Source organism: Nothoprocta perdicaria, unplaced genomic scaffold (assembly GCF_003342845.1).
Source record: "Nothoprocta perdicaria isolate Ctin4 unplaced genomic scaffold, notPer1 scaffold_161, whole genome shotgun sequence".
NCBI classification, from domain to species: domain Eukaryota; kingdom Metazoa; phylum Chordata; class Aves; order Tinamiformes; family Tinamidae; genus Nothoprocta; species Nothoprocta perdicaria.
The window spans coordinates 1,655,189-1,678,606 of NW_020454772.1; the positions used below are offsets into that span (position 1 = coordinate 1,655,189).

General features: G+C 41.2%; 1 protein-coding gene across 1 annotated transcript in view; it reads left to right on the top strand.

Annotated features, from left to right (window-relative positions):
* PDE3A (phosphodiesterase 3A) overlaps positions 1-23,418 on the top strand; it is a 217,554-nt gene that overhangs the window by 120,083 nt on the left and 74,053 nt on the right. The window contains exon 2 of the mRNA XM_026035574.1: positions 11,767-11,817. Coding sequence (XP_025891359.1) covers positions 11,767-11,817 — 51 coding nt within the window. The remainder of the gene's footprint in view (positions 1-11,766; positions 11,818-23,418) is intronic.

Consider the following 23,418-nt stretch of genomic DNA (forward strand, 5'->3'; position numbering starts at 1 on the left):
TTCATCGAAAACATGAAAACTCCGGCCCCAGGACTACATGACATGTGAATGGTTGTGGGGAGTGCATGGATTTGTGGGAAGAAAATTACTAGGTTAGCAAAAATATTCAGGATATATACATTGTTACTTATGTTCTATATTTAGGTGTGAGAAGGGAAGTCATTTTCTTCATCCTGCAGTTCTCTTAAGCTCATAAAGCATCTGTTTCTCAGCCTCTGTTGCCTAAGCTGAGGTTGTTGGTGGCCCTGGTTCCTCTGCAAGGCAGCTTTGTTCCAATAAAGGTCCTATTCAATGTGCCAAGGACGGATGGGCCAAGCACCAAGTATTTAGCCTGCTAATCCACCGTGTAACACCTAGCAATGGATTTATGGAATATAGGTCTCAATAATGCTCAACTAAGTGAGCTAAAATTATCTTAGGTTTCTCTTTTAGAGAAAAAGAGATTTGGCAGAAAATTACCACGTGGAAGAGAAGGAAATCCTGTCCAATTTATGGAGCTCTTGAGGCAAAGACTTTCATGCCAGAGATGCCTCACACACCTCAGTCACTTGATTTTGATAAAAAAGCCTGCAAGCTTCTTGAGAACACTTTTTCTTGTGGCATTTCATCTCTTTATCCTTTCTATCCACCTTCCATCTCTGTGTCCCAGTTCAGATTGGAGGGGGCTGGATAGCTTTACGTGCTGGGGAAAATTCAATTCTGACATATAGCAGCTGGATTTTTACCTTGCTAAAGTGGTTTTTTTCAAACTGAAGTCCTGCTAAGTGAGGAAAGAGGATTGTAGGAGGCCTGGATGTCCAGCAAGGGGTAGTGGGAAGAAACTTCCACTACTTTTGTTGACTGTGAAGGTCATTTAAGTTTTCCAGTTTATCTTGTATCACTTTAGGGCAATCTTAAAAAGGTAGGCTGTTGATATTTGGAGTCTGTTTTCTTTCTGATATTTAGAAAGGCTGAACAGTAAGTTTTCAAAAAGAGCGATAAGATCTCCTAGCAGCTGAAACTGAGAATAATTCTGTTCCCTGGTGAATGTTCTTGACTCCTCCCAAAAAGAACTTGGGCATATAAATAGTCAATCAAAAATAAGCCTATGGTCTGATCCCATGAACTTAAAATATTTAGATTCTATTCCTAGTTTTGGAGAACTCTGCTGGGTAAATGCTTCAATTCTCCAGTTGTGAAATGGAGATAAATAGAATTTTTTCTCACAGAGGTCCTATATGACTTAGCATGTTTGTGCAGTTGTATGGAGATAAGTGGTTTAGAAGTGGTTGCTGCTAAGATTTGTCTGTTTTTCAGCTGAGGCATAATAAGAAGGAGAGACTCAGAGCTGTCTTATAGAGAGTCAAAATAATTCTGTTTAACTTAGTCTCCCTGAGGATCCACCTGGCTGACATGCATAGGAGCAAAAGCAAAGGACAACATCCAGGCGAATTGGTGAAAATGTAGGTGCTTGAGTTACTGGATAAGCATTGGATCTGTAATCAATGCAGCTCTGGATCTCTCTTTTTCATAGTCATAGCACTGGATCTGCACAGCTCTTCAACACTTAGTGACTTTTTTTTTTCCCTTTGTAGCTAGAAATATAAATACCTTTCCATCTTGGCTTTCCTAGTAGGATGAAGTCATGTATAGTAGTGTCTATTGAAATAACACTTCTGATGAAGAAAAATAGCATTTTTACACAAGCCGGACATAAGAAGATGAAAGAAAGATATTTGTGACACAGGAAAGAGAGACTTAAATTACTCTTTCAGCAGAAAAGAAGAAAGCTGAAGGCATCGTAATGTGATTTAATAGAAAGGAAAATTCTACTTCTGAGTGAGTACTGAATAGCTTGTCATAAAAAGAGGAAATACTGTAGGGTTTTTTTTTTCCCTCAAATTTGTTTCGGAAGTCTATATTTCAGTACCACTCAAAATTAAGTTATGGGAGAAATAAAATTCTGGCAAAAAAGGGCCATTAGCAGAGGGGAAGTAGATGCTCTTTTAAAGGGAAGCAAATATCAGAACAAAGCATCCAGAACAGGAAACCTATCTTTCCATATCGAATAGATGGGCCTTTTGGTCACACAAATGTTTTACCACAAACTTGCCACCTAGTTGTGTGGAAGCCCCTTTCGCAGAGGTAACCTTGGTCAAAATGCCATTTTCTGATTAAAAATCCTCAAAACCTTTGCGCAAATACCCTAATGGAGGTCCCACATCTTGCAGGCTCTGGTTTTGCTGTTAGTGGTGCTGCGACGGTCACTTGGGTGACCACACAGAGTTGGATGTTGGCAGACTGTGTTGCAGGGGAGCCTGTTTTATCACGTCCCTCTGAGCCGACACACACAGGGCTGTTGTTTTGAAAATAACAACTTGGAGGTAAAGCTTTTAAAGAGCTGCATTGGTGCAAATGGCAGGATTTAAAAGTGTGGAAATACCCTGACCAGGATAAATATGTTTTATTTTAAACTTTAATGTCCGTGTCACTTCCACTGGAACAGGGGGAGGATGTCAGTCGATGCCCCTTAATGACGTCTAAAGAAGCATCGGCTGCATTAAGCACCATACAGGATGCAAAGCAAGGTGGAATGGGTCTCACAAGGGGAAAAAGCAGTAAGAAACCTCTTGTAAAATAGATATATCCTTGCACCAGTATGTGCGCAAAGGGAAAAGCAGTGGAGACTGAAGGTCAGTGAGAGGGGAGCTCTGTGCGCCTCTGTCCTTGCCCTGTCCCTGCCCCTCAGTGCTCTGGGCTCCATGGTTCCCTAAAGCGGGGGCAGACAGTGAAATTATCATGGTGACTTTTCTCGGACTGGGACCGCTGGCGGACACACAGGGAGCTGCCTGGTGAAGGGGTGGGTGAAACCTGTCGTTCTGGAAAAAGATCACGGAGCTGATTTAATTAGTTCTGATCCGGAGGATCCGTTTTTGCTCAGGTCACTGCTACATTCATCTATTTGCTTCCCCCTGCCCCGCACCCTCCTCTCCCCTTTCAGCCACGGACAAGTGCAGGGTGATAATTAATTTGGCAGGTTGATTGAGATTGGGTGGCAGAGAGGGAGGTTTCCCAGGATGAGTGATGAAGCGTCGCTGGTTGAGCTCGAAGTGAACGGTCTGAAATAGAAAGTAGTTACGATGAATTCCCCCCAGGGGGGTGTTTAAACGAATGTACTTGCAGTTGTGACATTGAGGGTTTTCAGCAGCCTAGCGGGCAGCACAGCGTGAGTCTAGGACGTTTGCTAGCTGAGCTCTAGCTGTTGAAATGGCCAGGCTGCTCTTCCGTGCTGCAAACCCCAAAGCCCGGAACATGGCTCATGGGTTCGATATGATTCAATATGGTTAATAACATTCAGGGAAGCCATCTGCTGAAACCACGAGAAATTATATTTTGTTATTATATGCTATATGTTTTTTTAATAAATTATATTATGCTTTCTGATTGGTTCTAGAAGATACTCAGTTCATTCCCACACTCGGGTTTGGTTGCTTACAGAGTTTCTACTTCGTGCGGGGAAGTAAGAACAGGTATGACTTGGTGTGACTTAAAAGAGACACTGCAAGGTGTGCTGAGCTTCTCTGCCCCCAAAGAGGCACAGAATTTTTGGGTTCCCATATCTCTCACCAGTGGGTGTTTGCTCTGTGGGGAGGCATGGAGCTGGCAGACACCAACATTGCTGTCCTGGGCTTGCAGAGAAAAGCTGCTTCTGAGGGTAAATGGCTGGGCAACCCATACTCAGTCCTTGTGTTTCTATTTTTTCAGCTCAAAATGCTGTAAAGGATGTCAAATTGACATTTTTTTTTCCTTGGAGGTAGATACTTATCCATTGGGATTTGAATTGGAAATTCCCATTTTTGTACGAGAGAGTCCTAGGCTGTTCATTTAATACACTTATTAAACTAATCGAGGATAAGCCTTCAGTGTGACCTTTCCTCTTTAGTATTGGGGGTAATTTACCTAAAATAGTCAGATATTGGCTGAAAAAGCCTTAAAAGCCTTCCTGCTGTTCCAGCAGGTTTTCAATTGCAATGCAAACAGACATTCTCTGTATCTTCAAGGAACTGATTTATTTGGAAATAGAAACCCTCCTGTGTGCTGATAACCAGCTGAAAAGAGTGTCATTTTCGAGGTTTCTGTTGAGAAGTAAAAGCCCATGTGTATTAATCTTTACAGAGATGGAGAGGGAGAGTAAAAGACTAAAGAGAGAACATCATTTTTAATGTTAAATTACAGAGCTGAGTTCTTGTGCAATAGACGTACTTAGATTCCTTAAAAATAAAAATGGACATTAAATACAAAACAAAAAACAAAAAACAAAAAACAAAAAAAAAAAAAAAAGAAATACTTTCTGACTGCATGCTGACTTTATCTGCTACAATAAACCCCGTTAGGTTTATCAAGTCTGTGCCGGGTTCAGTATTGTTACTGAGGTTCTAAATGCATAGTTAATGATTCCCAATGGAAAAAAAAGTAAATAAGCTTTCTGGCCTTTTCTAGGAACTTAATTACACCAGAATGGACTTAACTGTGTAGCTTTGAAATCCAGTGACTTAATGTGTCTACTTTGCGTAGTGAGCAAGGTTTAAATAGTAATTTTCTTCCTTCTAGCATTCTATTTTTTTGCTCTTTTGCTCTTTTGCTCTTTTGCTTGTTTTTGTCTTTAGGAGTCTTGGTGTGGCTGTGTTGCCGTGATATCCTCATGCATTGGAATCTTCTCTGTGGGTTGCCATCAATGAATTATGGTCATATGCGGGGTTAGCAGAGAATCTGCCCTCATTTTTTATCTTATTAGTATGGATATTTTCTTTCCACTATGTTGGTTTTCATGGACATGCCCAAAATAGGAAAGCGAGTTTATGGAAAATGCGGCAAAAACTTTGACTTATTAAGTACTTTTCCACCAAACCAACATGCTTGACATCCATCAGAACATACACTAATATCCTAGTATCCACTAGTATAATTTAAGGGTTTAGGAAATCTGCTTATGATAATTTTACTTGTTTTATTTGTTTATTAATTTTTTTTCCACTATCCAAATTAAGATCAGAACCTTTATTTGGGAGGCCTTTACTACAAGAAATCTGTTCCACATCTGCGAGTAGCTGTTTTTATGGCACTTACTTATTAAAGGTTACAGAGGAGTAAGAGTTGCTTTTCTTTATCAATTAAGAAAAAATTTGAATTCTTTTCTCTCCAAAACTTGTTGTTTTAAAATCCCATCTCATAGATGAAAGATTAACAGGGATCTAAGAAACGCAATGGAATGACTGAAATAAGAACAACGTATAGGGACTTGTTTTACTACTGTCATCTGTTTGAGTAGCTGTAACAAAAAAACGTATATAAACCCAGATATAAGATGTGAAGGAGGATATTCCCCTTCCTTTTCTTCTTCCCAGCTACACTTTTTATTTAACAGTATCTCCATGCTAGAGAAGGTTAAACCTGCCCATTTCAAGAAGTGGCAAGCACCAACTGACCGTGCACTTGGCTGCTGCCAGTTCCCGTTTGCCGCATCCTGCGTCTCTGGGCCTCCTGCCCCCGCGTCCCGACGCCAGGATTCCTGGAGAAGTCAGATGCAGTTTATTGTCTGGAAGTATTCGAAAAGGTCACACACTGCCATGAGAAAAGTCCTCAAAAATGTAGTCTCTCTCTCTTGCTGTCTCTCCCAGCGCCAGATATGATCTCACGCCTGCTGTTCCCTTGGAGTGGAGTCGACGGTGACGTGCTGGGGATGGTTTCTGTCCTGCAGGATGGCTGGTCCTGTCCCCGCTCACATTGTCCCCTTGGGCTGCGGGACCCACCACCTCACATCCTCACTGAGGGCTTTACTGTCCCAGTGCTCCTCTGACCCTGTGCTCAGTCACTGCCCCCATACAGTTCATCTAGCCAGAATACGCACATTTTTCCCCGCTTTGGAGCAGTATCTTGCAGTGTTCTGATGCCCTGCAAGTGGCAAGGACACAGCTGCCTCGGTGGCTTCCAGGGCCACCAGGACACCAGCTTCAGAGGGCTTCATATCTCCATGCCAGACTGCTCCTCTGGGGACACCCTTCCCACAGCTACACTCCAGCCCCATCCTTCTCCCATCCAGAGCAGTGCTGAGCATCAAAACACAGCTTTAGCCTTGCTTGGCTCCCCACACCTGAGGTTTAAAACCACCTTTTGGCCTCCAGCTGTTCTCCCGCAGCCCTCAAGCCTGCAGCACGACCCATCTGACTAGGAAACAACAAAAAGCATCCCCATCTATTTATTTTTTTCCAATGAAGTTGTGTGTTTGTGGTTTTGTTTTCTCGTTTTGGGGTGTTTTTCCTCTTTTCGCAGCTCACACATCTGGCTGAGCAATGCAAGTCTGGTGTCTGCTGTGGCAGCTTCTGTCTGTCACTGCTGCCTACACCAGAAGTGCATTCCCAAAGCTGGTGGAGTCAGTAAATCTTCTCGTTTGTCCCAATTACTAGAAAAGTGATGGGAAAACTCCATCAAATAGAAGAAATCCTGCTCAGAATAGCATGTACCAAATACACTATTAGTTTCTGTGTGACCTCATGCTTGCATTTTTGTAAAAATAAATGTTACTTCTAGTGTGTAATCAAGGAAATAATTTGTACTGTTTAGTTACCCAAAAAGAAATTGTCAGGAACCTTTTGTGCCCACGCGATGGTAATAGACAGTTTCTTTTTACATGTGGAAATATGATCCAAACCGAAGTGCAGCTAATACCATTGAGTCAAAGAATATGTATCATACTGTGCACCATTCAGGGCAAGCTGTGAGGAGGCAGTGTCAGGGAGCTCCACAGTGAGACACTGTTTTGCATCTTCAACATGTTCATTCAACAACATCTCTTCCTAAGAGAGATGATGTTATGCTCATGTGTAAATACAGGCTGCGTTGTTTGGCAAAGGTCAACACCACCAGCTTCTTTACAGTGAAATTAGATGCGTCTATCTAGCTTTACTGGACACTGATTCCCCAAGTATGAACATCTGCTGGCTGTCACACAGCCAAAACTCTTAAGAACCTCATTGGTAATTAATTTTACTACTGCTAAGTGCTTTAATTCCTTGCAAGAGGGATAAAAAAGGCCTTTTTTTTTTTTTTTTTTTTTTTTGCAGTCTCTCAGCTGAGTGGTTTGRGGRGCTCAGGACCTTTTATTCATGTATTACAGCCAGTTCACCAGAGAATATCAGATGCCAAGTATTTGGCTCCCCATCACAGAGAGTCAGGAAGAGCTTTTTCTCTAGCATTCCTGTGTTTTTCTTTATCCTTACCTTTCACTTATTCACCAGGAGAGAGCAGGTCTAATGTTCCCTGTAACAGAAACTCAGTATTTGCAAACTAAAATCTTTGAACTGCACGGGAGGAAGCCAGTGCATTGCGAGGAAGGCCCTGGCAGATGCATTTAGACTGCGTGGTCCTGCTTTCCCTCTGTGCTTCTTGGCCCTGATTCAAATCCCATTGAACAGACTGGCATCCATTTGCCAGCCTTGGTGAATTATGGTAGATTTAGCTCACGTTCATCATCACTGTCTAATTATTTTTATAACCTATAAAATCATTGTGTATATGTAAATATATATATATATCTAAATAAAAATGCCAGAGTTGCAGACACTGCCATCTGAATAGAATTAGAATATGCACTGAATTGGTTTTAGTCTTTTATTCGACACTAAATATTACCATTTTATTGGTCCTCAAAAGTACTTAACATGAAAAGATCTGCTCATTCCATCTAATAAAACTCTGTTGAGGATCATGTTTGCTTTAATAATAATAATAATATATAAATAAGTGGTGATTTCAAATGCAATTGCATTCTGTTACTGAGGACTCCTTCCCCTTCCTAAGAATATAGATGGTATTGCTTATAGTTTGAGTGCTTTTTATCAATTTTGCTAAACAGTGTGGGTCTTCTTAATAAGAAAATGTCTTTTCTATTTGTGTGTGTGTGTCTGTATTTGTTTGTTTGTTTCTATCAGCCATAGCATAATTAGCAGTATTGCCAATTCAAGGGGTTCAAAAATCAAAAGCTAAGACAGAAGAAATTATATTAAAGTAAGGCCTTCTTTCCATCTTTCCATCTTTCCATCTATCCTTCTTTCCTTCTTTCCTTCTTTCCTGATCTGAATTCTCCTTATTTGCTTTTTGTTTTTTATTTTATTTATTTTTAGAACTTTCACAGTATGAGTGCGTCACATTTTCCTGCAGTTCTGCAATACTAAGAAGCTTTAGAAGTGTGGTTGATAAAAGTTGAGATTTTTGTGTAATCATATCCCAAGTCTTTAGTCAAATCTCCAGACAGAGGAAGAACCTCATTTAGAGTGGTGAGAACTGAAGACACTATTATGTCTTTGATCTATTTTAGCATGGCATTTCAGATGAATGCAGACAGCCCCTAATACCCACCTTATTGCTTTGCAGACGTTAGCAGGTATCTCTGCATTAGTGTGCATCTGGTTTACATTTCAAATGTGTTTTTTTACAACCACGAGGACCTAGAGATTATAGTGAAATAATTACAGTGTTTATAGTGAAAGTTTGAATTTAAAGCACAAGATACCACCCCACACACTGAGCGCGAGATAGCTCTGACTCACTTCACTTTTTCATTTCTCCATTTAAATTTCCTCCTCTTTTACCTTCCCTGCTTCATTGTTTGTTTTAGGGAAGAAGTTTAAGCCGCCTTGTCAGTCCTTGCCCTGAGGAGATGAGTCCTCTTGCTGGTCTCTCTCGTCCCCGTTCTATTCAGCAGGAGCAGGGGAGGGAAAGAGGCTGCTTTCCCTCGAGACCTCTTAGTCAGTGTGTAAGGGGGAGCGAGCCAGTTGGCTTTAGCAAGGCCAGTGTGTTTATGCATTCTTGAACATGCAAGCGTTGTTCTTGTTGCTGGAAGCTGCTTTCGACTGTAAGTGTTAAAACTGCCAGAGCTGCGTTTCCAGGACAGCTTTAGATGGCATGCAAACTAATTCCTTTCCTTCTGAGCAATGCATGCAAGTTATATGGGAGCATGAGTTTGTTTTTATCCCTCCTTTCCTACTGTTCATGCACTTAGCCCAGCAATCCGGGAGGGAGAATAAAAACAAACAGTAATTGGATAGTATGCAATCATTTAAAACGAGTCCAGACCAAATCAGTTCCTAGTAGTTTTTAGAAGGAAGGCAGGGTTCTGAAACAAACCCTTCTCTTAGCCATAAACATAAATCCAAGTGTGTTCTTCCATCTGTGTCTCCATTTGCACACATGTGCCAATTAAATAATATTTCTTTCCAATGCAGTGATTTCAGAAGGCTGAGAATAAACGGTATAGATTCTGTATACTTCTGACCAGTAGAAGATATCTCTTGATATTTCCATGGCAAGTAGTTGGATGGCCGGGCATACTTGCTTTGCTGTGTGTCGTACCCTAGCACTTGTGGCCTGTCCATTCAGACAAGATCTTTCCCTGGTTCAGAAGCCACCTAGCACAGCGTGGCTTGCTCAGGTAAACAGCACCCTACCGAGGTGCTTGGCCCTCTGCAAGGTGCGTCCCTGGCAGAGTGTTTGCCACAGCTGCTCTGTTTGTATAGTAGTTTGGGATTGTGTTGTAAAGCTGGAAGCCCTTGTACAAGTGTGATTTATGTTATTTGTTCTCCTGTCCCTTTTGTTGCAGACCCCATCGCAGGCAGATCAAGAATGTGCTAGCAAAAACCTAGCAAAAAGCTAGCAAAAACAAAACCTTCTAGTGTGTGAGGGAGAAATGCATTTTAAAGCCAATGTGTTTTCTGTAGGTTATAAAAGTAATAGGAAAAGATTGGCTTTATAGGGTCGTGTATTTTACCGCAATGCTTGAAAAACAGCTAGAATTCATATCTAATCCTAGGACTTTTCTTTGGCTTCCTTTCGTTCACCCTTTTGTTACCTGACAGGTAACCTGTAACCTGACAGGATTAGTTGAGTCAGGCGATTAGTTGAGTAGAGCAGGCAGGTATGGCACAAAGAAAGAACAATGTTACTGAGATTGTTTTGCACTGGGGCAAGGGACCCGGCAACAAAAAACGCAAACACGTCCGATACCACCAGGGCATGTTTGTGGAGAAATTAAATGAAACACGGATTGTGTAATTTGCTATGAAGGAGCTAGCAGGTTTGCTCATAAAGTTGCGCCAGCGTCACTGCCAGGATAAGCAAGGGTCACTGCGCTGGTCTCACTGCATTTATGACTGCTTGCTTCATTGGTGACTTTGGCTTGTCCTCAGCATGTATCGTGGCAGTCAAATACAGGACGGTGGGAGAAAGGACGGGACGCCGGTATTTCCATGAGCAGTGTCTGGAAAAGCAAAATATCTCTTATAAAAGCAGTGGATGAGTGGTAGGGCTGTATCAGGTGAACACGAGATGACACTGTTCATCTTGGAGTGCTTGTCTGCACATGCAGTTTGTCTCCATTTGGGGAGGAAGGCCACCAAAAGTCACAGCTTACAGAAATGAAGGGCCCTGTGGAGAAGGAGGGGATATGTAGGGAGAGCTAATGGAGAAGACAGGATTTCGTGAGAGAGGTGTGTGGCTTTGCTTCTCCTTTTTCAGAACAGTTTTCATCTCGGTTGTGCTAGAGCAAGTGTTTCTAGCGCAAATGCCACAGTAACCACAGTAAGCCTAGACTGTAAATCTCATTGCCTGCCTCAGACCTCAGAGAAGGCATTTTCTCTAGGAATGGAGGCTGGAAAAAAAAAACAGGAACAAAAAATGACTATGACTGTAAGTCATTACATGTCATACTCATCCTCCCATGTTTCAGTATCAGATTCCCATATTTGCATTAATCTGTGCTTATCTGAGTAAGAAAAGTCATTACACAGTGGAGATCCCCCAAAAGCTGTGCAGACATTAGCTCCTGGGTGGGAATAAGGTCGGTGAAGCATTCGGAGGCAGGACTGCAGCCCTAGCCTTGTGTATGGCCCCACGCTGGCTGTCCTGAGGGCCTGGCTCCTGCTTCCCAGGGGCTTCCACAGCGTGCAAGGCAGTGCTGAGCAGCTCCAGTGCCAGCAGTTTGTGCTTGCTCCCGATCGGCCTGTACATGAAGCAGTGATAAAACCTGTTGAGTTATCTCTGGTTTTGTCTCACCATAACGTGCATGGAAGGAAATGCTGGGTGTAACTAGTGTGTTGCTTAAGGAAGGAAAGTGAGCGCCTCTTCAAAACTTGTAGTGTGCATCTATGAAATACAGAAAAAAAAAAGATGGAGAGAGCACCTTTACAAAATCCCACAAACATCTGAGCAATCTTTTTAAAACAATCTCTAAAGTGTTTTGCAGAGCATTTGAGAGACAAACTTAGGCTATAATGAATGCTTAACTTGAGGGAGCTGTATTAAAAATCTAAATTTCCATAGGATCCCACCATCTCTTTGCTATCTGTTTTCCTTTCTACCCCCTGTTATCTAAACCTTAGAGGATGTACATTTACTTTAACATTGCACTGAGTAGTTTTAGACTACTTCAGTCTAAACTTGAACCTGTGGCAGTGAGAATTTTATTGGCATGAGCAGAATATTACGCTTATGGTAGTGATAGGTGTGATTTGACTCTGACTACAGAGGTAGAGTAATAAGATACTAGTGAGTAAAAGTTATAATTCCAAGCCCTTCTGTCCCTCATTCTGAAGCTAAAAAATGTGTGAAAGAAATGTGTAAAATCAAACTTGATTTCTCAAAATCTGTAATGCATCTAACACAACATACATTTTTTTATTTAAAGTTAATCAATGCAATTTATCACTTATCTCTACTTTTATTTTTTTTCTTTAGCTCATGGGGCATTCTGAATGGGACCACAAGCGGGGACCCAGAGGATCACAGGTCAGTTGCTCTGAATTTTTCTTTCTGTTGTTTCTTTGTAAGTTTGAGGTATTCAAGCAAGTGTCCCATTTGAAGATGGGAAAATGGTTCATCTTATTAATATATGGGCTAGAGCCAAAAGGAAACAGAAGAAAATGCTTGCAGAACTGTACTTTTTTTTTTTATAAGCTTTCTAAGATTTTGCTTATATGTTATTTCAAAATCATCATGGCTGCAGATCTGATTTTTCACATGACAGTATCTGTGCTTTCAAAAATTTTTAAAAAAGAGTAAAAAAGCTAGTTTCTGGTGAAAACTGAAGCATTTGAGGAATCAGTGAGGACTCTTGAATGTGTAATCTCACCTTTTGTAACGCAATGGTTGGTTGCATTGAGCTTTTTTGGTCTGAATAATGACACGTAAATTGGACTCCTCTAAATTACCCCTATGACTGAGGAGAAGTAGTTACTTCAGTGACTCTTAAAGCAACTAAATTTTTAAAAATCATTTTACCATTACTGCAAATCCTCATCTGATTTTTGTATGAATACAGAATGTAGATACGTTATTGCATGCTGCGAACTGTGCCCCAGATGCCTATAGGAAATATTTGGAGCCTTCTCATTTGAGTCTATATGACTTTCTGCACTATTATTGCATCAAAGACTGGGGTCTGAGTCCTGTCTAAGTCCTCATGGCTAATGTTTCCTCTCAGATTGTTTTTATTGGATACCCACTTTTGAAGGGTTACAGGCAGCCCATAAGAAACATTAGCGAAAGAGATTTAGGAGGCCCATAAGTAGTATGGATCTGATCCAAATAGATTTTAAATTAAAAGGTAAGACAGATGAAGTGGACTATGTAAAATGTGTCATGCTGCAGGAAATTGGGGTTGTGCTCCTTCATAGATTTCTATTGTATGTTTTGAAAAAAAGTGGAGGATGAATGTACAAGATGAAACTGTTGCTGAAGAATTTTCTAATGATTTGTTCCTATTGAGGTTATGATTTTTTCCAAGGTGGATTCTAAAGAACTTACTATATTGCCTAGTTTCTGTCTTTGGTGCCTCATAGAGAATAAAGAGGATTTGTATGGCATGGTTTATTCCAAAGGAAGAGGTCACCTGGGTATTCGATCAGTATTTGCCATATAGATGCCATCTATATGGAGTTCAAGGGAAATGGTTTGTTGAGTACTAGTAGAGATATTCTATATAGCGGAAAATGATACTACATGTGCTGGGTTTCAGTAGGGGTGAAAAAGGTGGTATTTCTGAGCAGAAAGTTGTGTGTAAGTTTGAAAATATTCCCTTGCTGAAAACCGCTTTGTTCCTGTCCTCTATGTTAATTTAGATATTCCGCTGCTCATTTTTTAATAAAAAAGCAGGAGTGGGTAGAGTGTGAGGTTCTTTAGAATTCTTTGTAGGTCACCTGTATTCAAACAATTTCCAAAGAACAATCTTGTATTTTTAAAGGTGATATTGCAGACAAGTCTGCATCAGATTTTCAGGTAGAAAATTCCTGCTGATATTTTGTTGTTGTTGTTTTTCTTCCTTTAGGCAGACTATCTTTTTATTTTAGTTTTAAGAAAATAAGCAAAAATACTTCACCTTCCGAGCCAGGAAAGTGTTCAGTTTATTGAGTCCATTCTTTCAAAGCAGGAGAAAACCTGCGTATATAGAATGGTCTCCCTGAAAGCACCGTGTTTCCTACTTAATCCATCTACAAGGTTGTACAGTTTTGATCACTGTCATCCTCTTTTATTTCATTTATAACAAGTGCTAGATGCTCTGCAAAGCTTGAGATTTTGCAGCAAAACATTGTAAGTTTTGGAAGGACCTTGTAAAACTAAAAATCAGTGTATACTGCAGAAATTTTAAAGGACCTTGAACAGGACGGGAAAAGAAAGTAACACAAACTCTTGGGTTGTCCTAATGCCCAGTCACAAGAAACAGGGAAGACAAGTTTCATGAGGGGTAAAAGAACAAGTCTCGTGTAGCCTGGAGGAGGACTGGGTCCTCAGGCTCTCTTCTAGGTGTCTGTGAAAATCAGCTTTAATAGGAAGGATGTTAAACTTTGCTTCACTATTTGCTTGAAAGGATAGAAGAAGTTGAGAAGGATCCTATTTTGACATACTAAAATAAGTATTTTTCAGTTGTGTTATTGATAGTTTATGTTCTTAATGAAGGTACCCTTTGCTACAAACTCATGTTTAATATAAAACTTACTAAACAATAAGTATCATCAATGAAAAATAAAGAATAATTTCTTATGTACATCGCTTCTTCAAATATGATGTGTCAGTGGTGTAGACATGGACTGGCCAGTGCCTGTGGGCTCTGCCCTGCAGTTATTTATGGTATTTCCTTGCATCTGTGGGCTTTCTCTCCAGGAGAGGAATCGGGATGTGTATCAGAGAGGTTTCTCCTGGCCATTGGTGACCTGTGCTGCTCCAGTATGTAAAGAGATTGAAGAAAGGAGTTTTCAAGTGTGTGTTATCATGAGCCAACTTGTTAGTTTCTCATGATCTTTTAATTTTTATGGAAGAAAAAGAAGAAAATGTAAAGTTGGATTTTGGACATCTTCCTGCACACGTGTGAATGTTAGCAATGCCATTTGAAAGGAAAGAAGCGGAACCACAGGTTTGCTATAATATAAAACTGAAATCCACATTTAAACTCATAAAAATATTTTACCAAGTAATATTAAATAACACTAATTATGACAGGTTCCTTTTTTAAGAGTTAGTAGATTTACTATAGTTTGTGTTTGAAATGTGACAGGAGACTTCTGCAGTGCATGTCATATTTTTTAATGGCCTTTTCCACTTGGGGAGTTAAGCGCAAGGTGAAGTAGCTACAGATAGTGCAGAAAGTCAAATGAAATACACCTCATCATATGGGAATTCCTGCTCACAAGAGTCAATCTCTTGGAACACATCTGCAATTCAAAAGAATGTAAATGGAACGAGTACAAAGCTGTCTTTATGGTAGCTAACTTACTACTCTTTTAGAATGTCTCTTCCTTTAGAATAATTTTACTATTAAAGCTGCTGTGATTAGAGGAATTCCTATATTACCTTGCAGAAAGGAGATGGGTTCCTGACTACCTCTCTCCTTTTATTTTTTAACATTTTTTTTTTCTTTTTTTTTGGTCTCTGAAGACAACACCTTCTACTGAAAGTGTTTAATGCTCAGAAATGCTCTCTGGGCTGGGTATCATGCAGAGAGGATGAACTGCAGTTTGTTATGTTCCTTACCTAACATTTCAAGTTAACAGAAATTAAGATGGAGTCATGAAACTTCAAAATTAAGGTTCACATTTCAAGAAATTGCTGGATTTTTAAGAAATTTCTCTCTCAAATGCACATCTGCAATCTGTTAGACATTATCTCACTCACATGAGGGGAAAACAGTCACATTCGCCATATATTGTAAGAGTGCAACTGGCAGAATTAATCCTTGACGTACTCTCCCTCTGCAGACAAAACATGCAGAGCATTTCAGTCATTCTGAGAAAGCAGAGCGCTGGTTACTGCCGAGATGCCTCAGGTGAGAGCCACTGTAGTCGTGCCACGTGTGCGTGTTCTTGTAGGGGACAGCGAATGCGGAGGTGTCATCTGTTGCTCTGACCCTGCCGTGGTTGTGGAGCCTCGTTTGGCTCGTCGAAGACGTGGGCGTAACACGGGGATGCTGAGGAATCAAGCGATCGCTCAACGTTACCAAGCGATGAGAGTCGGGAGAGAAGCAGAAGACGAGTCCAGTGCTCTTAATTCTCTCTAAATCTAAAAGCTCTCAATTATATATATACACACACACCGGAGGTGCTGCATTTTACCCCTCCAGTTCCTAAGCAACAGCTATTTTCAGAGCGAGCGCGTCTGGTGTTGTCTACCTACTCCAGGCTTCTGGGAGGTAATTCGTCAGCGAACGCCCGGCTTTTCGCTGGCTCCGCTCGCCATGGCGCTCTGAGGAGACCGACACCAGCACCGACCCCCAGGAGCTGGGGCAAGACCCTTTGCAAGCTTGCAGCACGCAGAGCCTCCCCTGTGCTGGTCACAGCAATGAAAGAAAAGAAACAGAAATAAGGCTCTTGTAACTGGTTTGAGGGGAATAAAAAGGAGAAAAAAAAAAAAAAAAAAAAAGGAAAGAAAAGAAAAGAAAACCCTTTTGCTTGAGTGGGAGAAAGGTCTCGAGCAGATTGGAAACCATGAGCCGGAAATCTCTGTACTTGCTGAAGCGTAGGTGGGAGTCCATTCCCGTCTCCGACCAGGTAGGGCGCTCGGGTGAAGCTGTTGTGTAACTGTGTCCCCTGCGGTGCCATGGGGAACGTGTCTGCGGTGATTGACTTGTGAATGCCTGGGTTCGTTCAGTACAATGAAAGCCCGTTGACCATTGCCTGTAATTTCCATGATGAATAGAGCCAAAAGTGCATGTGAAGGTGATTTTGCAAGAGTGTGTGCTCATGAATGCAGAGAGACTGTTGCCGTCCAGTAATGCAGAATTAAGTAACAGGCAGGACCATTTTCTCAAAAAGGAGACTGTTGCTAAAGGCTGAATTAAAGGAAAGATGTGTATTAAGCTGCTCAGCCAAGGAAAAGTAGTCAACTGCTGATGGGTTTCTCAGTGCATGTCTTTGTCACATCTTCTGTGTATGAAATCACTGATTACAAGTAGGTGTCATGCATTGGCAGAACCTCAACTTGGTCAGCTTCATCTTGGTTGATGCTGCAAGTGTGTTTACAAGGAGGAGAGTACAGTGAACCTAAGTGATACAGACCAGATGTAACATAAAAATTATGTCATGCTGTTTGCAGCAAGTATCATCACCACAGATTAGGACTAAAATGTCCTGAATGACTTGTACAGTTAGTACATGCCTAGCTTCAGGAACTCCAGGGTTTTCTAAAATGCTTTCATTTTCTTACTCGGGATATAAAGACAGGAAAAGAAAGAACTCCAGAAGAGGTGGTGGTAGCAGCTTAGCAGCTTACTACACGTTCCAACTCCCTTTTTCCCTTTTTTTTTTTTTTTTTTTTTTTTTTTTTTTATTGAGAGGTTGACTATGAAGTACATCTTGGGGCATCTTTATCTTTTACTTTGAGGGTAAGTGGGGGAGAGGGAGTTATTGGCAAATTACATGCCATAGTTATACAGCTGTAGATTTTAAATACAAACTGGACCACTGTGGTTATCTAGAGCTCTCAGACATAACACTAGTCATGCTGTAGTCTCTGCAGCAGGCCTGTGTTTTCTGGTTAAATGAGAATATTCCTTTTAGAAATATAGCCAGTCTTAATTTAAAGGCTCCAAGTGAATAACAGCCCACCATATGTTCTGGAAAAGTTGTTCCAGATGCTAAATATTCTTTCTTTATAATATAATGCCTTCTCCTTTATTTTTGCCTAATTTAGATTTCCAAACATATGAATTTGCTAGACTTTTGAATGCCACATTTTAAAAGCCATTTCTCATTTTTTTTTCTTGAATAGGGACCTAGCTTATGCTTCTACTTTGCTTTGATTTGCTATCACTTGAAGTAAATGAAACACAAAATTACAAAGGGATCAAGGTTTCCGGTAATGCAAGACAAAAATAATAAGGCATCATTTTGGATATGAATTGATGCAGTTCAATGAGGCATTCTCAAATCTCCTGATAAAAGAGGGGTAAATAAATGTTCTGTTACCGAATGAGTTCATCTGCCATTTCGTTTCTGCTAAGGTGTAGGGAGGCAAGTGTCATTTCAACCTCTTGGCTTCCTTCTTGCTCTGACACAAATCCAGATTCTCGACTCATTATGACCAAGTATTTGACCAGCAAGTGATCAATAGCATTGTATTTTGATTCTTAACCATTTAACTTTTCCTGTGTTTTGTTTTTCTTTTACTTATTGTAAACCTGATACTTGCATCATACTTACATGATATATCCAGAAAACTATCCCTTACCTAGATGTGAGGTGTGTGTGATCTCACTGAACTACGTATATATCTTTTAGCACCTTCTGTTGTCTCAACCCATTAAGTCTCTGAGCGGTTTTAATAGAGAACAGGCGATTTACCTGACTCACCTACCACCCTGGGGCAAGTGAGGCTTGGTAAGTGATGCCTGTGGATAGCTCTGGGTTGAGTGTAGTGTATGTCTGTAAGGCTTTATGGAAGGTGACCTACAGGAGAAAGAAATGTTTGGCTTCAAATCCACTGATGATTTTGGATGTCCTTGTAACTCTGTATGTCCAGCTGGGTGGCAGAGGTTGAAGGGGGCCACTGTGCTTGTTCTCATGCATAGCAGAAGCCTCCTTCTTAGTCAAAAGGGCTTTGGCTGTAGGAAAATGCAATCACTGCACGAAGTCAGGACCATGGAGGGAGAGGCAACTTCACCATACAAAAATAATAGCTCTGCTTATTTGGGCAAATTAATTATCCAGTCCTTAGAGGGATGCACTAGCTTGTTGTTGTTATAGTCCAAGCTAGGCTTGAAGAAATGGAGATATATTTTAATATGTAAGCAGCTAACAGCATTGTAGACTTTTTCTCTGTTCAGATAAGATGAGATGTTTATGTTAAGTGATGCCCAAAAAAAAAAAAACCACCACAAATAGCCTATCTCTATAATCACTTTCTGTAAAAGACTAAGGAAAATGGAATTCTGAAAGTGAGTTTTTTGGTTTGATCTCATTTGTAGTTTAAAATAATATGGCATATCTGGCTTTTAAAGACACAGGAGCCCATATCTTTGCTGAGAAAACTGATGTCATATTTGAACAGACTGGATATCTTCTAAAAGACATCCAGTGACATTTCTTCTAAAAGACATCCAGTGATTTTTATTCCTTATCTTACCTATCTAATAAAATGAAACTTAAAGCTGTTAAGGAAAAGCAAGGAGTGAGCAAGGTTAAGAAGCGTGAGTAGAGAAAAGCCTTGAGTAGTTATGACTAATATAGAGAATAGTGGGTTTGAGAAGATGTTTTATTTTATTTATTTTTGATCTTTTGAACATCTTTTAAGATGCTGCAGGTGTTGCATCACAGATGTTTCTGAGGTCTGCTATTCACGTCAATTTTTGGTTGATTTTGCCCTCTGTGTGTGTGTGTATGTGTGTGTGTAAGAATGAGGAAAGGGGATTTAAGTTGGAACTCTGAGTTAGACATTTTTGAGTTGCAACTGATGAGAAATGTCTTTTTATACATTTTAATATCTGAACTTGTGGACAGTTTTCATGGGTAAATTTAAGCAAAATGATGATTAAATATTTATTATGCATTAGCATCTGGTTAACAAACAATAGTAGAGATACTCTTAGTGCTTGAATCTTGCATAACTGTGCAACTCATTAATTTCAGCAGAGAAGAACCTTTATACAGTTAGGGAAAGAATTTAGGAATGTTTTTCTTTCTTGCCCATACAGCAGTTAGGTTTGCCTGAAAGTCTTCAGCATTGGAAAATAATTTTAAAAGCTTCTGGCCTTGGAGTTTCAGTAAGGGTTTTGAGAGAAATGTTCTGACCAATCATTTTATTTGGTGTGTGTGTCTGAGGATCTTGGGTTTTTGGACCAATCTTATTTTTTTATTCCTGCTAGCCATAACACAGAATGATTTCACTGAACGGATATGTGGTAAGGGAATGAGCCAAAGGTGATGAGGTGTTAAATATTTGCTGTAAGGATGCTGAGTATTTCCCCCTGCCTGAAATTCCCTGCAGACTTCATGAGCTATAATCTTTGAGCAAAAGTTGGATTATGTACCTGTCCTAAACAGAGAAGAACAGGAGTTCATCACTCATTAGCCTATGATGTAAACTTTTAATGAGATTGTCATTGCTGACTATGAGTTTAAAGTCAGAAGCTGAATTTCTATGGCACTATAAAACCAGTAATTGATAAATAGGTTTATATAGCTGCAAATAGTTTAAAGGGTTCTACCAAGCAACATCATCAGTAACATATTAAAATGCACTGTGAAATGCACTCTTACAGAAATATAAATAACTATAGTATTTTCTGTTCTCTTAAGTCACCCGTTTAGATTTTGATAGATTTGTGTAAATCCCAGGAGGTGAAACCTTGTTCTTACCCTCCAATGATTTACAACACAGCTATGCCTAAGGCAGTTTGCTTGTAAGGCTCAATATCCAGTCCTTGCCACTGATCCAGTAGATGGGAGAAAATCCCATAGCCTACAGCCCGTGCAGACTGTTAAACAGCATATAAATTGATCTGAATATGCCTTGGGTCATAACTCCATGAATGATAAATTTTTGATGGTTGCTTAATTTTTCAGAGAGAGAGAGAGAGAGAGAGCGCTTGATAGGAGGTTTGAAGTGTGGTGACTGCATGATGACATGTACAAAGTCATTTTGCTAGTTTAAAGCTGGGAAAAAGTTCAGTGCCTCTGCAAGGCAGTGCTTCGATGCCTAAGAAAAAACAATATATACAAATGCATCAGGAGCATGGCTGAGATTCACTTACAAGCAGTCCCAGGGCAGTATCAGATGGCGTGGCTTTAGTATTCCCTATACCTCCTGTCTTCTCTAGGGACCTGGATAAAATTTTTAATGCATTGGAAATTCTGTGCAAGTCCCATCTTTCTGTATGAGGGTCAACAGCCTCTTCATAAAGAAGAGAATGAAGAAATTGCTCTGAGTGAGGAGGCCCCAGAGCAGCACACATGGGTTTTTAGAGGTCTCTTAGGCTCACAGGTTCCCTAAGGATCCAGAAAAGCCAGAGTCAGTTGGAGCTGAGAAGTTCCTTTTCCTTTCAAGTGTCTGGTGGCGTGTGCCTGGTTACTGCTTTTGCACAGCTTGTCCTCATGGGAGGCAAAGCCATGTCCTTGGATGCATGCTAGCTAGTGCACCGCCTCTGCCACAGCACGTGCTCCTTCAGTAGCAACACAAGACACGCACATGTGGCTGAGCACCACAAGCCAAGGTAGAGGTGATCAATCACCTCATATCATTGCACCTCATTAGGAGGTAAAATGACACTTTGATACTCCAGAGGGCTGTGCTGCCATTCAGATGAACCTGGACAGGCTGGAGAGTTGGACAGAGCACAACCTCATGAGATTCAACAAGTGCAGGGTCCTGCACTGGGGAGGAATAACCCCAGGCACTAGGAGATTGATCTGCTGGAATGGATCTCCACAGAGCGAAATCTGGGAGTCCTAGTTGACACCAAGTTAACCATGAGGCAACAGTGTGCCCTCATGGCCAAGAAAGCCAATGGAATCCTGGCCTGCATCAGGAGGAGTGTTGCCAGCAGGTCAAGGGAGGGGATCCTGCCCCTCTCCTCAGCTGTGAAGTGCAGTTCTGGGCTCCCTAGCAAAAGAGGGATGTCGAGTTTCTAGAGAGGGTCCAGTGGAGGGCAACAAGATGATTAAGGGACTGGAGCATCTATCTTATGAGGAAAGACTAAGTGAGCTGGGCCTGTTTAGCCTGAAGAAGACTGAGAGGAAATTTGATCAATACGGATAAGTAATTGAGGGGAGAACGTAGGGAAGATGGGGCCAAACTCTTCTCGGTGGCAGCCAGCGACAGAAGAAGGGGTAGTGGGAACAAGTTGAAACACAGACAGTTCCATCTCCATGTGAGGAAGAACTTTTTTCCTGTGAGGGTGACAGAGCCCTGGCACAGGCTACCCAGGGAGGTTGTGGAGTCTCCCTCTCTGGAGGTCTTCCAAACCCATTTGGATGCCGCCCCATGCTCTGGATGTCCCTGCTTGAGCAGGGAAGATTGGAGTAGGTGATTCCTAGAGGTCCCTTCCAACCTCAACCATTCTGTGATTCTATGATTCTGAGAAGCATATGCGAGCAGTCTGTCTAGTCAGCAGGAGCAGCAGTACCAGCAAGTGCAGAACTCAGCAAAGCCCCGAGTTCCCCTTGCGACTCCAGCTTGTTCAGACTCCAAGCAGCCTGCTTTTATGCTCCTTTTATTCACAGCTCATCTCTTCCCTCCCTTGGGCCTCAGAAAGGCCCTGGGAATATGGCAGCAGGCACTGGTGGCATGCCCAAAGCTGGGTTCCTGCTAGGAGATGTCACAACAGCAATCGTTATATTTAACCCCATCCCTCTTACCATACCTGAAAGCAGTTCAAAAATGTATTTCCTGTAAGTATGTTTTTGTGGTTTTCCACAGCTATTCATTGTTAATAAAGCCTTACATTATCCTTTCATTCAGCAGACAAGCTTTCATTAGCTTTTATGGCAGAGTAAAGACTTGTGGGGCTTAGGATGTTATGAGAAAGAGACCTCATGGGAGGCCTGTGGGTTGATGGGAATACGGAGCTGCGGGAGGAGAGTTGCTCTTGTGCAGCAAGAAAGATGCAGAAAACTGAGATTGCCATCAAGAAGTGAGCTATAAAATACTTTTTTGCAGCAAATTAATGATATCATGCAGGGAGTTATCTCAGAGAAATAATCTGCCTTGGATTTGTCTTTGCTTGTTCTTGGAGATGAGCAGTTGAGGCACAAGCATTGTGGGTGCAGAAAGGAAGTGGGGTGGTTATGAGCTTGACATGTTAGGGACAACTCTTACTTCCTGTTGTGCCACTCCCACCATCCAACGGTCACTGTTGATGATCAGAAAGGTTCTCCTCCCAGGTCAGGACTGTCAGGTTGTGCCTCTAAGCCAGGGGGCTAATGTTGCTCAAGTACAAGAACAGCTTACAGACTCACGGAATAGTTGAGGTTGGAAGGGACCTCTGGAGATCATCTAGTCCAACCCCCTGATTTCAGTGGGATCTGCGCCAGAAATATACTTGGTTTAGGGCATAGCTTTGATCAGGCCAAAGCTATGCAAAATCTGTACATCCTTCCATGGTGATAAGTGGCATTAAAATGTCCATAAAGATTCCCAGGAGCTCTAGCATGACAGAAACTCCTTTTCCTGCTGATGTGGAGCTGATATAGAGGACAAAGGACAGGAAATGCCTCTCTGACAGTTGTGATGTAGATAAAGAAAGCAAACCTTCTGCCCATATCCACAGCGCGCAACATGGAGAAAAACTTTCTAAATTATGTCAATCACTCTCTGAATCACCTTCTCAGACAACTTCTGTATTTCCAAATGATTGGCAGTGGGACAGGAGGAGTAGATTGGCAGGTTGATTATGGCTTAATTCTTTCTAAGACTCAGAAGCATCATGATGTTTGCATTCTTTGTAGCTGAGCAGGAGCTCAACACAAATTTCCATAAATACTTCCTTTCTTGAAAAAATCAATCTCTCTCTTGTTAATCCTGCTGTGCTTGCAGGGCAGCCTCGTGCTGTGTTTCAGAAAATCCAGCCCTCTGAGAAGAGCCTGCTGGTGATACTCCAATTAAGTTATATTTTACTTTATTGAGTTGAAGGTGAACAAGAATACATGTTCCTGGAGTGTAAGGGATTGTTGCTACGCAGCAGTTCATGCAGTTGTTTGGTGTAGTTCAGAAATGAAGCAGTTAAGAAGCGTGACATTTGACTCAGTATTTCGAAAAGGCAAGCTGGTGGAACGAGCTGAGCTGACAGGCTGTCTTTTCTCTTTTTTTCTCTGAAGCGTTGGCTTACAGAGAGTGTGTATCCACTTCTGTGACGTAGATGCAGATTGATCTTGGCAATTGAATTGAGAGGATGAGACGGTGGACTGT